Source organism: Stegostoma tigrinum, chromosome 26, assembly GCF_030684315.1.
Source record: "Stegostoma tigrinum isolate sSteTig4 chromosome 26, sSteTig4.hap1, whole genome shotgun sequence".
In the NCBI taxonomy this organism is placed as follows: Eukaryota; Metazoa; Chordata; class Chondrichthyes; order Orectolobiformes; family Stegostomatidae; genus Stegostoma; species Stegostoma tigrinum.
Window position 1 is genome coordinate 22780174 of NC_081379.1, and position 16051 is coordinate 22796224.

At 38.0% G+C, this 16051-nt stretch overlaps 1 protein-coding gene across 1 annotated transcript in view; it reads left to right on the forward strand.

Moving 5' to 3' along the window:
* Nucleotides 1-6828, forward strand: part of pes (pescadillo) — a 38109-nt gene extending 31281 nt beyond the window's left edge. Inside the window, exons 13-15 of the mRNA XM_048556287.1 lie at nucleotides 1150-1304; nucleotides 2126-2293; nucleotides 5026-6828. Of these exons, the coding sequence (XP_048412244.1) occupies nucleotides 1150-1304; nucleotides 2126-2293; nucleotides 5026-5109 (407 nt within the window). The 3' untranslated portion in view covers nucleotides 5110-6828. The remainder of the gene's footprint in view (nucleotides 1-1149; nucleotides 1305-2125; nucleotides 2294-5025) is intronic.
* Nucleotides 6829-16051: the final 9223 nt, after the last annotated feature.

Genomic DNA, 16051 nt, shown 5'->3' on the forward strand with positions numbered 1-16051 from the left:
AGAGCACACATTGGGTCAAATAGTCTACTTTTGCTGCTATATCTTTATAGAGTTGCACCTGCCCAGAGCATTCCATCATACTCCTGATTTGTGCTTGTAGTTGGTGGACAGGCTGTGGTGAATAACTGTAACTCCAAGCCTCTGACCTGCTATGCCTACAGTATTTGTTTATCTGGTCCGGTTCAGTTCTATGATGTTTATAGTTGGGAATACTAATTTCTCTCACCCCCATAATGCCCCAGGGTATCTGCATTCTTTTAATTCTGGGCACTTGAGTATTTCAGACTTTACTTGCTGCACCATTGCTGGTTGTTCTTTCAATTGCCCTTAAGCTATGGAATTCCCTATCTCTTAGCTCCTCTCTGCCTCTCGTTTCTAATTCTTTTCCTGTAAGATAGCCCGTTAAAACTAAATTTTTGCTCATCTTATCTAATATCTCCTTTTTTATGTGGTTTGTCACATTTTGTTTTATAATGCTTCTCTGGAGCACTTTGCAACATTCTGTTACATACCAATACAAGTTGTTAATACCTACCTTGCAATTTTTGTCCTCAGTGTTAAATTCTTCTTGATTTAAAAGCATCTGAATGTAAGAACAGGATTTGGCCATTCAGCCTCTTAAGCCTGTTCCACCATTCAGAGACTGGCTGAGCTGCGTGCCTAACTCCATAAATCTGCCTTTGGCCCATATCCGTTAGTATGTTTCGCTTTACAAAAGATTTTCCATCTTGGATTGAAAATTAACAACATCTGCTAATATCATGCTTTGTCTAATTAAGAATGGAGTAATTGAGGTTAATTAAAATAAAGTACAGAGTGTACAAAGTACAGCAATTATTAAAAAATACAATAAAAATCTACTCCAGGTGAAAGTAACAGACCAAAATTAAAAAGACAGAGCTTTTTTAAGAACTGTTTAATGTTACCCAAGATGATTACAAACTTGTTAATGCTACTGATACCTGTGATCTCCTCCTTAACTGACAAAGGTCAACCATTTTCTTTAGAAGCTGATTTAAGCTTCCACCCCGTGTGAGCACGGATAGGAGAAAAGAAGGATCCAGTTTCACCAACAATCTCTTATTATAATTTGTTTTGAAAGATTACTGTTTTCATACTACTTGCATTTCTTGTGTTTTTTTATTATAGATGCAAACCAAAATGAATCTGAAGAGGATGAACAGGATGATGAGCCTCAGGATGATGCGTCTGAGGATGAGGATGAAGATGAGGATTTGGATGAAACTGAAAAGCAAGATGAAGAAATGCTGAAGAAGTTGGAGGCTGAGAAGGTGAAAAACAAAGTGAGTTCCATTAGAAACAGCCTTTGATTTAAATCTGTGTAAAATTCAGTCTTTTGTTATGCCATAATAATTACATTTTAAAAATTAAGCTCTAGCCTGTGGCACTCAGGGTTCAGCCATGGCAAATTAGAGACTTTGGTTTGAAATATATGGAAGGCGGAGTTTTAATTTGTGTAACCCCGTTTTCAGGTGTTAGTTGTGTACAGTGCATAAGTATTCCAAGATTCAAAACACCGCACAATCCATGTATGCATCAACCGGTGGTGCTCCTGCAGAATCAGAACAAGTTTACCACCTTCAGTGAATATTCTTCAGTTCTGTGGGCCAAAGTGCCCGTTTCTGTGCTCTATGCTTCTATTTTTGATGTTGTGCTCTAATTAAGAACTGGCAGCCACACAACAGAAGGTAAACTGAATAGTGTTAGGAAGGAATTTCTTATATTTTTGGAGCAATGGTGTTCTTTTAATTTTATCGAAGAATTTCACCAAAAAAGTTAAACGTACACTTTTTCCTGCAAATTGATATTTTATTTCCTGAAAGTATGAAAAGTCTAGGAGTAACAAGTTGCACATTGACTTCTAAGGTGCAGCTTTGTCATAAACAGGCAGTCAAATACACCAGGTGCTTCGAGAAAAACCTGCTACAACTCAAGTGGAACATTACTGTTGCTGCAACTTTAGTGTGATTATACTGACATGTTTCATCATCTTCGTATATATACTCAGAAAGTGATTAGCTGTTCGTTGACTATTTGTGAACCCACAAATTAATCTTTTTGATTATATTTCTTGATTCACTGACTTTTACGGATGTTCCCACAGCAACTGAATGTGAAAGTAACTGCAGGAACTGTCAAATTGGAGAACAAAACGGAAGCATCCCAACGAGAGCAAGCAGAAGAGAAGCGCCTAGCTATCATGATGATGAAGAAAAAAGAGAAGTATTTGTACAAGAAAATCATGTTTGGCAAGAAGAGAAAAGTTCGTGAGGTTTGTATTTTCATCAGTTCTTATTTCTGCTGAATGAAATATTGTGTGGTCTTTATGTTAAGTGCTTGAGTACTAAATAAGATCTGGCAATTAGGATTTTCTGAAAAAGGTTCTAGTTAAGGCTTGAAGGATAATTCCTATTCCTTCACACAGGAGGAAGCAAAATTCCTGCCCCAAAATTAGTAATTGAGTTTATTGGAAGTCTTGAGGGCTAATGAGGCATTAAATTATGAAGTCTCTTCTGTTTAGTCCTTTTAGTGTGTCTGTTGTCTAGTTATAATTATTCAGTGGGAAGGGGCATTGAGCATAAGGTAAGGCAAAGAAAAACCTAAGCGCTATGGAAGGGAAATTCCTAAAACTGTACCAGATTTTGCACGTGAGGAACTAAATTATTGAAAGTATAAGATGAAGACATTACAATAGAGCAAGTGAGTGCAAGCCAAAGTTTAAGGTTCAGTTAACTGACTGGCTCCATACCAAGACTGCACTAAAATGGTAAGTCACTTTCTTTTTGAGGCTGAACAATTTGTTTTCCTTATTTGCATTGCCAGCAGGCTTGCGTGTCTTCCTTGTATACATTGACTGGAGCACACTATGGGTTTAGCATACAAAATAACTGGGAGCAAAAATCTGACCTTATCGAGTAGGCCAGTCAAAACCACAAGTCTTCTCAACAGTGCATTTGAGTTGCAGTTTTTAATTCCCCTCCCTATTTGAGTTCAGTTAAGTAATTAATCCACCATGTGCACTAAATGCTGTTTAGCCTTCATGTAATCATTTATGACACACTACCTGAAGTTTATTTTTGCTTAAAAGAAAGGCTTTGTCTTTATTTGAGGGAAGAAAAAGCATATGCCCACGTTCTATTGGGAATAATTGAAATTCTTATAATTCTTAAGCTATAAGGGGTCCAACCAGTGGGAATAAAACAGTCTTTCACATCCACCATGTTCAATTCACATTCCTTCTCTGACCCTCCACTCCAAAATATGACTTTTATAAGGGTGGCTGATAGCTGGGGAGAAACAGACTGACATTTGCTTTCTACAGGATAATAGCCAGTCTCCTAATAGCATAAATGTAGGAATATGTGGTAGGTATAACACAGAACAAAGCTTTCCAGCACCAGGCAATGCACCAAGTTTATTGTGCACTCTTGGCACCTCTAGTTATTTTTTCTCTTCCTCTAAATTCACCATCTTAAACATCTATTCCATTCCACTCACATACTTGTCAAGTTTTCCCTTAAACATATGTATACTGTCCATTTCAGCTACTTCCTGTGATAGCAATTTCCATATTCTAACACACTTCATTGAAGAAGTTTGTTAACACCTTAGTGGATTTCCTGGTGACTGTCTTTTTATTTGAGGACTGACAGAAGGCAGAGAGTAGTGGTAAAGAAACTAGAGGAATTCTGCAGGGATCAGTGTTATGACTGCAATTCTTCACATTATTAACAACCTAAATGAAAGAACTGAGGGCATTGTTGCTGAGTTTGCAGATGACCGAGATGGGTGGAGGGACAAGTAGGTTGAGGAGGCAGCGAGGCTGCAAAAGGACTTGGGCAGGCCAGAACAGTGGGCAAAGAAGTGGTAGATGGAATACAGTGAGGGAAGATGTGAGGTTATACATTTTGACAGGAAGAATGGACATTGTTTTCTAAATGGGGAAAGACTGGAAATCTGAAGCACAGAGGCGACTTGGGAGTCCTAGTTCAGTATGCTCTAAAGTTTAACTTGCAGGTTCTGTTGGCGGTTAGGAAGGCAAATGCAATATTAGCATTCATTTCAAGAGGGTGGAATACAAGAGCAGAAATGTACTACTGAGACTAAGTAAGTCTGGTCAGACCACATTTTGGAGTATTGTGAGCAGTTTTGGGCCCCATATCTAAGGAAGAATGTGCTGGTGTTGGAGGTAGTCCTGAGGAGGCCTGCAAGAATGATCCCATGGATGAAAGTCTTCTCATATCAGCAGCAGCTGAGGACTCCAGGTCTATAATCGATGGAGTTTAAAAATCTGATTGAAACGCAGAGAATTTTGAGAAGCATGGGTATGGTGGACATTGGAGAAGATGTCTCCACTAGTAGGAGTGACTGGGACCTGAGGGCATCGACTCCATGAAGGGGCGACCCTTTTGAACTGAGATGAAGAGGATTTTTTTTTGCTGCCGTCTTCCTCCGTATCCAGCAGCACTGATCCATGTGGCTTGCCACTTTCCACTTTCTGTCCCTCCTGAATAACGACTACTTATCCCTCTCCTTTTCTGTCTTGAAGCTAACTCACAATTCATTCTGTCACTTGTCCCTGACTTTGCAATCTCTTACCTTATTCATTAGGCTATTGTGGGACACCATATCAACAACCTTAGAAAAATCCAGATATATTGCATCTAAATAAAAACTGACAAGTTCCAAAGCAAAATATACTGGAAGTTTGAAATAACAGAAGCCTTGAAAAACTGAGCAGGTCACGCAGCATCTGTGCAGAGAATAGATTTGATTTTTTTTCCTGTACTTATTAAAAAAAATTTTGCAGTGCTCTGGTGAGGCAGTTTAATGGCAGCCCAGGGAATCCGTTTGACTTCTAGGTTACAAAGTGAAATTCCCATTTTTCTTTGGGTCAGTACCATTTCTGTGGTAGATTATTTAAATTGTTTAAAATTTGAAGGCTTATAATTTAACACCATTGTTGCTCTGTCTAACCTGCATGTTTTTAACTTCCCACTACAGAGAAACAAGTTGGCAGCTAAGAGGAAGGCTCATGACGATGTACTTAAAGCTGAAAAAAAGAACAAAAAAGTTAAATTACAGTAAAGTACTGGTGCATACTTCAGATTTTAAACTAAATTCTTAAGTTTGTTTATACAGATTCTTTGAACATTCATGGGCTACAAGATACCCTTCTTTCACTAAAGCAGTTACATTGTGTCCTGGATTTTGACAGTTGCTATCTAGAAAGAACTCTGCCTGTAAAAAGTAATTTAAGATTTTATTTCTACAAGTCTACTTGTAAACTGTAAGATTAAAATGTTGTCCTTACAGGACATGTCTTATGTTTGTTAATTTCTCATCGTATTGTATAGATTTCTATTTTTAAAATCTAAGAATGCCACTTTGGCATTATAATTGTGTTCTGTGAGCAGAAAGTGTTGGCCTCCTGAAATATCTAATGCCTTTTATGCTGTTTAAGCTTGAATTGATGAACGAAGAAAGCAAAAACTGGAATCGAATCTAGTTTAAAAACTGTAAATGGGATCTTGTGGAAATTGTGGAGCCTAAGCCTAATCCCAATATGTTATGTGCCACACAGGTATCTAACAGGTGACAGTAGCAGATCATCTTCCAGGATCAAGACCCCTGGGGGTGGAGATCCTGATAGTTGTGTAATCAGCAGTGCCACTAGGGTGCCAGTGACAGCTGCTGGTATGACACCTTCTGTGACCTTTTAATAGAAGAGAGATTGAGATATTTGATGGCAGGTGGAGGAGACACATGAATTTTTGGTCTTGGCTTTTGCATCCCCTCCCTGACACCAAATAAAGCGTCAAATTCCTCAGGCAGTGAAATCTTTAAACTAGGTAACTCCGCCCCCAGAGTTTGCTCGTCACGCTCCCTAGATGGTGAACACCCCATGCACCCCTCAACCCCACCCCAACTCTTCTAAGAAAACTAACCATTATCCCAATTGCTACTGAATTAATATCTGCTTTGGCAGGATGAGGTTCCTGATTGGATGTTAATTACCACTTAATCATCTTACCCTGCTGCCAGTTAAGGCTGGAATTAGTTGGGCTGTAGGTGGCGTAATTCCCACCCACCAACCTCTTCATCTGATTTAATTCTACCCAATGCCAGGGGTCAAATCATGAAATTCTTCGCAGTGTATGACCTGGTGGTTGACGTATGCTTTATGTTGTAAATTTTGTTTCTTCTATCATCATCACTTTAAAAGTTTTCTGGTCTGCACCTGTTAATCTGAAAGCTTTGTCATTTAGTGACACTTAATTGAGAACTAACTAGCCAAAAGAATGAACTAGTAACCATGAGGATTAAAACAAAGTGTATAAAGCAACACTGCTTGCTTGTTTTATTTTACTGTAACTAATTTTTAGCTACCAATTTTAGAGTTCTTTCCAGAATATTAACCAGTGTTTTTGAACGTGTTTTTTGTTTTTTTTTGCTGTTGTTGAGGTAGGTAATATCAGCACCACAGAATGGAACATTTTTAAATTTTAACTACTTGATATCAGCAGTGAACAGTTTTTTTTATTGTGTTGTGACCACTCTGTCCTGTAATGTTATTTCTGAATGTTTTCTAGTCCTTCCACTACTTTTCTAATTGATGTAAGGCTGGTATCTGGATTGGTTTGTGAGATGACCACCTTTGGTTATTTTGCATCATGTCCTCATATCCAACAGTGAATGAAATCTTTATCCATCTGGATTTAACAGAAAGATCCAAGGAAAATACTTATGTCCAGTGTAGAGCACGAGCTTCAAGAATTAAAACGTTGATAAGATTTGTTATTTGAATTGCACTGTCAAATGATATGTGCTTGAGTTTTTCATTTGTCTAAGTGTCCAAGTGGCTATCTGATGCCAGAGGTTTTAAGCTGGCTTTGGATATAAATATTTCAGTTTTATGTTTGGTTTCTCTATTGCTTAAAGGAGCACACTTTCATGCCATTGTCAGAAAACCATGGTTTTCACTGAAGTTTAGAGGATTAGAAGGTAGTCTCATTAAAATACTCTGACCAGCCTAAACAGACTGAATGCAGCAGTGATGTGTAACCTGACTGGTGTGGCCAAAGCAAAGGGCTGTGTTCTTGGGAAATGGAGTAAGCTATTTCAGACTGAGTTGAGAAGAAACTTCTTGAGGGTGGTGAACTTACGCCTGCAGTGGCCTAGTTCTGCTTGGATTTTTGGTGTTTCTAACTGCTTAGATTACAGTTATTTACACATTGAGATCTTGGCTTTGGTTTTTCTCCCCTCTGCTTAGAAGTGGAAAACCTCAGTTGATACCTCCAATATTTCTTAAAGTCTTGCAAATCACAATGAGTAAGATCTGTCTGGATGTTTGGACATTGTTGAAGAGAAAAAAGAAATGTTGAACTCTTAAATAACTTATTCTGATTACATGGGAACTAGGTTCTTCTGTAACACTCATCTTGTTATTTTGGATTTTGTCAACCAAAAGGGATTACAAGTGCATGGTGAAGTGCTGAGGTCGTGTGTGTGTGTGTGTGTGTGTGTGTGTGTACACACAGGAGGAAGCAGTGCTTCAATGTATTGTCACCTTTTGTGGCATACCTTTTATAGAAAGGAAAGCATTGGATGAGCTACATATTCCATTAAGCAACTGCATTGAAATGTTCGGTACTGTACACTATTGATAGTGGGGTGCTTACTTTGAAATATCTTCCGAGCAGCTTGCTTTTATTCAGCCAAAAATAATGACAACTGTTGTCATAATCAACTTGCCAGTAATGAATACAAATGCAGTGTAATCTGTGTAACTGAAGCAGTTGTCGTTGCTTTAATTCATACAAATAGGTGCCATTTAGTTTCTGTGTAAATAACAAAAAAGAACATTATTCCAAGCATGTAAATATCTATAAGATGGAGTTTTATTATGTTTTTTGTTTTGGTGTTTCCTACTGTAAGGTAGAATTTAAATCCATCAGTCATAAGTAGCATTAACTGATGTTCTGAATTATTTTAGTGAAGTTTCAAATATGCTAATCGTGAATAATTTTAACCTTCTAGTTCAGTGTCTGCTCTTTTTTTTAAACTTCAGCTTAATTTAATAATATGTGCCAATACTTACTACACTTCTCGATTCCCAGATAATTTGGACGCTTGTGACATTAAATGTAGAGGAGTATTTTGAATTTCTGCTTGGTCAAGTATTTTAAGATTGTGTGGGGTTTTTTTTAAACAACTTGTTTATGTGCTAAACGACTGTGGTGCCATGGGAACCAAAACATGTTATCAAGAATACCATTTCCAAGCCTGAAATGGATGTCTCAGGTGGAGGAATCTGTACTCTAGATGAGTAAGAGCTGCAAAGTCATTGTTGTTGATGCAATAGTAAGCAATCCAATCTGATACTGTCAGATGGTTTCTGAAAGTTTAGATGGTCATGCATCCAACCCACTGTTAAACCTTTGACCTATCCTGTTACATTAGCTTCTGTCTATTGTTTGGCACATGATTTTCTGTAAGGTTGCAGCTAAAATGGACACCCCTCACGAATTTTGATTTCTATATTATGGATACATATTAATAATCTTTAAAAGTCCTTCAAGCTGTTCAAGTTCCACTTTCACCCTAGTTAAGCTTTACTTTTAGCAGAATATGTAATGAACAGCAACAAAAGGCATAGTGATCAAAAACACAGTGCTGATTTTGCTCCTTAACATTTAGTTGAAATTAACCACCTCATGTTAACGTTAAAGAAATATGTAAACACCTGTGTCGCTCAGTTTTGAGATCACCTAGCCAATGATGGTCTATTACTCTATTTTATTTGCTAACTGAAAAGCCAATTAGCCACATTTGGATTCTCAATCAGCCAGATGAAGCTAATGGCTAATTAACTGGATTGGCAGATGTAGGCAGTGGTCTTTTCTAATTAATACGCCTTTGTTGACAATTAACATTTGACAGGTAGATGTAGTAATTGAAAGAAACCTAATAGTGACAGTCCAGCCTCACATTTTATTATCTTGGATTCTCCAGCATCTGCAGTCCCCATTATCACTGATAATGACAGTGCCTGTTTGGGTCTGAAATTGACAATCTGTACCATTCTGTAGTTTTAATGTTTTAATAAATAAATACAATTAGAGGGGATCATTGTCAAGAATTTAGCAAGAAATTAGCCTCTATCTTTTTGACTTGCATACTCATTTACTACCTTTTTTAAGCCACCATTAGCAATTTGATAATACACGTAAGAAATCTGACTGTATTCTGTTTTAAGGTACGATACGTTACAATCTTCATGATGACGCAAATAACTAAAACTTAGTAAACAGCTAAGTTGCTAACTCATTTGTTGTGAAAAGAAATTAAGATGTAATGTTGCAGCTGTGGAATTCCTAATCACTCATTTTACCTGATTATAGTTGTGCAGAAGCCTTAATCTATTTATACCCTATCCTCATTACTACTAAAATGCAAAATCCTCAAGATAATTATTGCACCCATCATCCAGACTAATGCAATTCCCAGCTGTGAATAAGTAAAGAGAAGCCTGCCAATGTTTTTAATCTCGGTTGCTAAAACTTAGCATATCCCAGACTCCATTTTTACTTAACGAATAAACTTGAAATCTCCTGTCTGCCCTTGTAAGTCTATTACTTGTATTTGTTAGTATCTTTAACAAATACATGTTTCCATCCTGTGAATCAGTATGGGTTTTTGGGTAAAAGAAAGTTAGTTTGCAAAGTCATGTAAATTAATTTTGACAGCCTATGTTTGTGATTAAACATGGTTATGATCAGTCTGTATGTCTTATTGTCTACCAGCTTGCATCTAAAAAGCACCTACTTCACTGTCAGTGTCCATTTATCTCAGGAAAGTACAAAATGTTAGCAAATTTTTTTTTCACATACTTTGTGTTTACAAATTTGCACACATCCCACTTGGGACATGTTGAATAACTTGTTGCTGTTCACCCCAGTGAAAAATCCTAAATTCTGCTCTCTTGACACTTGCACAGCTGAGAGAAAATCGAGTATTGCGAGTGTTCATATTCCATTCGCGAGTTTATATGGAGGAAACAGTAGCCATATGATGTCTCTTTATTGTAACTTCACCTGAGACTCACAACAATTTGGCTATCTATACCTGTGAGAACCATAGGCAAATTGTCCATTAAAATGTGGGTGGCAAAAGTGCTTTGGCTTCCCTGCTGTAATGTTTTGTGCCTGTACGTATACCAAAAACTGCACAAAATGATTATTATAAGTTTTTGTTTCATTGATTAGAGATTATAGAGCAGTTGTAGAATTTTTACAATGAGAAGACCATTCAGTCCATTAAGTCTACGCTGGGTCTTTGCAAGAGTAATTCAGCTTGTTGGTCTGTGTTTCCCTTTCCCCAAAACTGTGAATATTTTTACCTTGAGGTTCTTAATCCAATTCCTTTTTGAAAGCCACAACTGAATTACCCTCAAGCAGCACATTTTAAAGGCATAGCCACTACCTGGTCTTCAAAAAAAAGCTTTCATTACTTTAGGTTCACCTTGAAATCTTTGTCCTCTGATTAGAATCATAGAAGTATTTAAAATAAATAATCTGTTTGACCCATTGTGTTTCTGCTGACCCACAGCAGGATCAGTTCACTTCCTTGTTTTTCCCTCTTCTAATATAATCCAAATCTCTCTCATGTCGTGTCTGAAGCTACCTCCATATTTACATAGGCAATGCATTCTCTATCCTCTTGACTCATTCTGTGAAGTTGTTCTTCCTGTTGCTGATGTTTTAATTGCCTTTAAATCCATGCCCTTGGGTTCTTAATCCTTCTAGCAATGGAAACAGACCCTCCCTATCTACTCTTACCAAGCACCTCACGCTTTTGAATAACTCTACCAAATCGCCCAATTTATTTTTCTCCAAGGAAAACTGCCTGAGCTTCTCCAATTTATCTGTGTAATTAAAGTTCTTCATCCTCGTGTATCTGTCAGCACCCCCTCTAATGCAGTCAGATTCTTCCCTTATTGTGGTGACCAGCATTGGACACAATATTCCATTTGAGTCTTGGCTGGAATTGTATAGATTTGTAGCATCTTTTGTATGCTATGATTTTTATTTTTACAATCCTGTCAGCTTTATTAACCAGGTATAGAGCTGGATAAACACAGCCAGCCAAGCAGCATCGGAGGAGCAGGAAAGCTGATGTTTCGTGTCTAGACCCTTCAGAAAAACTTATACTGCAGGCATATCTGTTCCTGCACCCCTGTTGAACTAAACTTGTTAGTTTATATTGTCACCTTGATATCCTCAACAAAATGAAACCGTATACACTACTCGGCATTAAATTTCATCTGCCATATGTCTACCTGTGTCATTAACCTGTCTGACCTCTTGAAGTTGTACAGTCGTCTTACAGTACTTGTAAAGTTCTGTCATCTGCAAGTTTTGAGATGGTGTCATCTACATCAAAGTGTAGATTACTAGTTTATATTGGAAAGAGCAAGGGCCCCAACATTTCCTTCTGAGAATCTTGCTAGAGTGATTTTTCATTTTGTTACTTTTATCAATTTTAGTTTGAAGCTGGGAACTGAGCCAAAGATGACTTTTAGACTGGGAACAGATTGCTTTTTTTTTAAAAACCCACTTAAGAAATCCGACCAGTGTTACTTTACTTACCCCCTTAGCTGTCTTTGTTTGGGTTTACCTTAATTACTTTGTTTTAATTTTTCTCTGCTAAAGCTACTGTATTGCTTTTTTTAAAAAAAATGCTAAGGCTTTTGTTTAAGCTACAATCTGGTGTAGAATCGATTATTCACAGAATCTGGGATTGCTTATTCAAAAGTCTGATTGGGAACTATTGAGTTCAATTTTGAGTCTTTTCAAGGTTTGAATTTTACCGTGTTGCAGATAGAGGTAGTAAGGTTATCATCTTGTGTGGTTTTATATACACCACAAGGAGTTTTGATCTGAAAGCAGACTAGTTTGAGCAGACAGTCAAATATTGTCTTCGGATTTAGACTATTTTGTAACACTTTATTACATATTTAATACGACAGTACATGATATTCAGAGTAATGCCAAGCTGGAAGCTTACTGATGCTTTAATGAAAAACTATTCTATAAACGCTCATACCTAAGTCAGTTTACCCCACATGTTTTCACCTTGATCCTTTTATATATAGCTACATTTCAACCAACAGAACTTCCAACTCACTAAAAGCTGTCTCTCTGCTGTCCCTAAGAGCAGCTCCATGATAAGATTGCTCTGGCTATCTAAAAACTTAACAAATCATTTCTGTGAAAATATACTTGACTAAGCAAGGATAACCAAATCATTTCTTCTTTAAATGTAGCCTGTTGTTTTGTTACGGTTTTGTCTGACAATACTTGATTCCAATTTACCTGGAACAGGTCAGTTCCCAGCCTACAGGTTTTCCCTCATCTGATTAAACCTTTTTAACTAAATTATTCCTTGTCTTCTTTACTGGGACTAATGCAAAACCTATGATACTTTTATTATCACTTTTTTAATGTTCCCCTCCTGGCACTTGACCCACATCATTCCCTAGTACCACATCCAGTAAAGCCTCCTTCCTCATTGAATCAGAAACCGTCTTATCAAGAAAATTCATCTGAACTTCACCCACTCTTGTCCTTGTGCCCTGTAGGCAGTTGCTATACTTGTATAATAAGAATAATTAAAGTGCCTCTAATTCCCTCACAAATTTGCTCCTATCTTTCCCCTTTTGGGGTTTATAGAAAACACCCAGTTATGTAACTACACCAATTATTTCTTAGCTCTGCATAATTGGTTCTCTTGACTGGTTCAAGACATTTTTTACTGTTCTCTTCTATACTGTAATATTCTCCTAAATTAGATTTCCCTCCCCCCCCCCCCCACTTTTTTTTGTATTTAGGAATATTTGGTGCATAATTTTGCACCTGTAACTCACCAGCCTAATACTCAATTTGTATACATGCATCGCAAATACTATATTTCCACCTTCCCCCCCCCCTTTATTCATTCAAGGGATGAGGGCACCGCCAGCTAGGCAGCATTTATTGCCCAGAAGGCAGTTATGAGTCAACCACTTTATATGTGACTCCAGATCCACAGCAGAGCAGACCAAGTAAGGACAGCAGTTTTCTTCCCTAAAGGGCGTTAGTGACCCATATAGTGCTTTTCCAACAATCAGCAATTGATTCATGGTCGTCATTAAATTCTTAATTCCAGATATTAATTGAAATCAAATCCCGCCATCTGCCATGGTGGGATTTGAACCTGGGTCCCCAGAATGTTATCTGGGACTCTAGATTAATGGTCTAGCGCTAATGCCACTAGGCCATCGCCTCTTAGTCTCACTAAATCATTTACTATTTTTTACTCTAGTGCTACCTGCCTCTTCATTGTGCATTTAGTTCATTCTTTGTCCTGGTTACCATTTCCCTGCTTAAACTCTCCACACCAGCAGATTACCCATCATTGGATTGTATCTCAATAAAAATAGTACCATTTCTTTCTTCCTTGTCCGCCACTAATCATGTGTGATTATGGTAGGTCTGCATATCTTGAATCTGATCCATTGGTTATAGGAATGCTTAGTTCTGGCCACTGCCTGTGCTTTTGGCATGTAGGTAGTCCTGTGTCTGTAGTCTCACCAGGTCAACATCTCATTCTTTAGTGAGTCTGGTGCTACTTTGTGCTACTATCCTGCATATGAATCCAAACTAGACCATCCAGCCCCTCAAGTCTGCTCAACCATTCAATAACATTTGTGTCTGACCTGCTTGTAACCTCAACTCCATATTGCCACACACCCTGATAACCTTTCAATCTGTTGTTTAATAAGAATCTATCTACCTTTGCCTTAATAATATTCAAGGACTCTGTGTTTCCAACACTTTTCAGAAGAGCATTCCAAAGATACTTGACCCTCAGAAAAAAATTGTCTGAGAGGATGTCCCTTGATTTTTAAACAATGACTTCCAGTTCGAGATGCTCCCATACAATGAAACATCCTCCCAAGAACCTTCAGATGTTTATGCCTATTTTTCAATCAAATTAATCATTATATCATAGAATCCCTACAGTGTGGGAACAGTCCCTTTTTGGCCCAACGAGTCCACACCAACCCTCGGACCATCCCACCCAGACCCATCCCCCTGTAACCTTCCTAATCTATACCCTCAATACAATGAGCAATTTTTCATGGCCTTTTCACCTATCCTGCCCATTTTTGGACTCTGGGAGGAAACCGGAGCACCCAGAGGAAACCCACGCAGACGTGGGGAAAATGTGCAAACTCAACACCGAATTGCCCAAGGCTGGAATCGAGCTTGGGTCCCTGGTGCTGTGAGGCTGCAGTGCTAACCACTGAGCCACAGTGCTACCCCCAAAATTAGATCTTCCTCTTCTAAACTTCGGTGGATACAACTTAGTCTGTCTGACGTTTTTCTGAAGACAACGTGACATTCTCTGTATTTCCTCCAAATGTGATCCTTCTTTAAATAAGGTGACCAATACACTACATAATAATTCAGATGCAGTCTCACCTGTGCCTTGTCATAATTGAAGCATACCTTCCCCAATTTTGTATTTTCCCACATCCTACCATGGGTAAAGCTAAAGGTTGATAGCTTTTAGTGCCTTAGTACGAGAAAGTAACATTCATTTCAGTAAGCCAGGATCTCTCCTTGGAACGTTCTATCTTTTGTTTAATTTTGAAAACCTGCAAGGCTGTCTACTTGCATGAGATAAAATGAAAGTTTATTAACATCAGAGAGGCTAAGTTCAATCATTTGGTTTGTTTATCATGTGCTGTTTATAATGATGTGTATCATGTTCGCAAACTCATTTATTTATAACAGGTTGACAAAAATAGCAATGAATGGTTCACGGGTCATTAACTGGAAGAAAGTTGTTTACACGTGCTGTCTGAGTGCTGACTCTACTGGCTTTACTTTTACATAATATGACACACAGACTACAAACGTCACATTTATCATAAGCAAGGTATTTTTCTAAATGACATCCATTAGGTAATGACCCTTCCTGTAAATATTTTCTGTATTGGATGTTCTTGTTACATGCACTACTTGGAAGGTTAGTTAGCATCCGAGAGAAACTCAACCGGCTGTATTTCCACTCCAGGCCTCTCCCCCACCATTGTTACGGATATCCAGCAAGAAGTGAAAAAGAAATTTAAAAAGTGAATATGGGGAAAAAAGTTGACTAACTTTTTTTCTCAGCGATCTGCCACATTTCACCCAAACACTTAAGACAAAATTAATATTAAATGAGAGGAATGAAAGAAATCAGGTCTCCTATGTGCGTGAATAGTTAAACAGCAGATTGGTTCTTTTGATCCGGTAATGTGGTGTGAGCTATCAAGAACAGATCAAATTTAGTTCAACATAGTGAAATATTTCCAGCTCAGAAGCAGATAACTAAGTACACTGAAGCAGACAAGGTGTTGGGTTGGAGACAATCCAAAAGAGGATACAACCTCAGAAGAAAGGATGGCAGCAATAGATCTTGGAAGCAAATCCTAGAGCCAAGTGAAATGAATGCATCATCAACCCCACCTCTTTCTCCTCCTTTCCCCCCCCCCCCCCAATGTTTTGCAACTGTCCCAAAATTCCCAATTTGAAACCCTGCAATGAAACTCCAAATACTTCCACACTTCGTAGCAAATCAACATCATAAACGATATTCTGTGTCACTCTAGTATATTATTTCCTCTTGACCCTTCTGCAGTCTAAAATTAGACTTCATCACAGTTCCCTTTCCAATAGCATTCCTCTATTGTTTAGCTCTGTGGGACAATGCATATATCTTTCTCCAATCCTACGTACCATTACTAGAATACTTAAAGGATCCTTTGCTCCATACTCCCTTTTGGTGACATTACCTACATAGGTGGAATCAATTTCTACATAGAAAATGTAGCTCTGTATTTCTGCCAGCTTTCTCAACCTCTTTGTGTCGACATAATCATATAACTATGCAATGTCAAGTGTTGCTTCAATTTCAACCAAACTTCAGCTGACCGTTA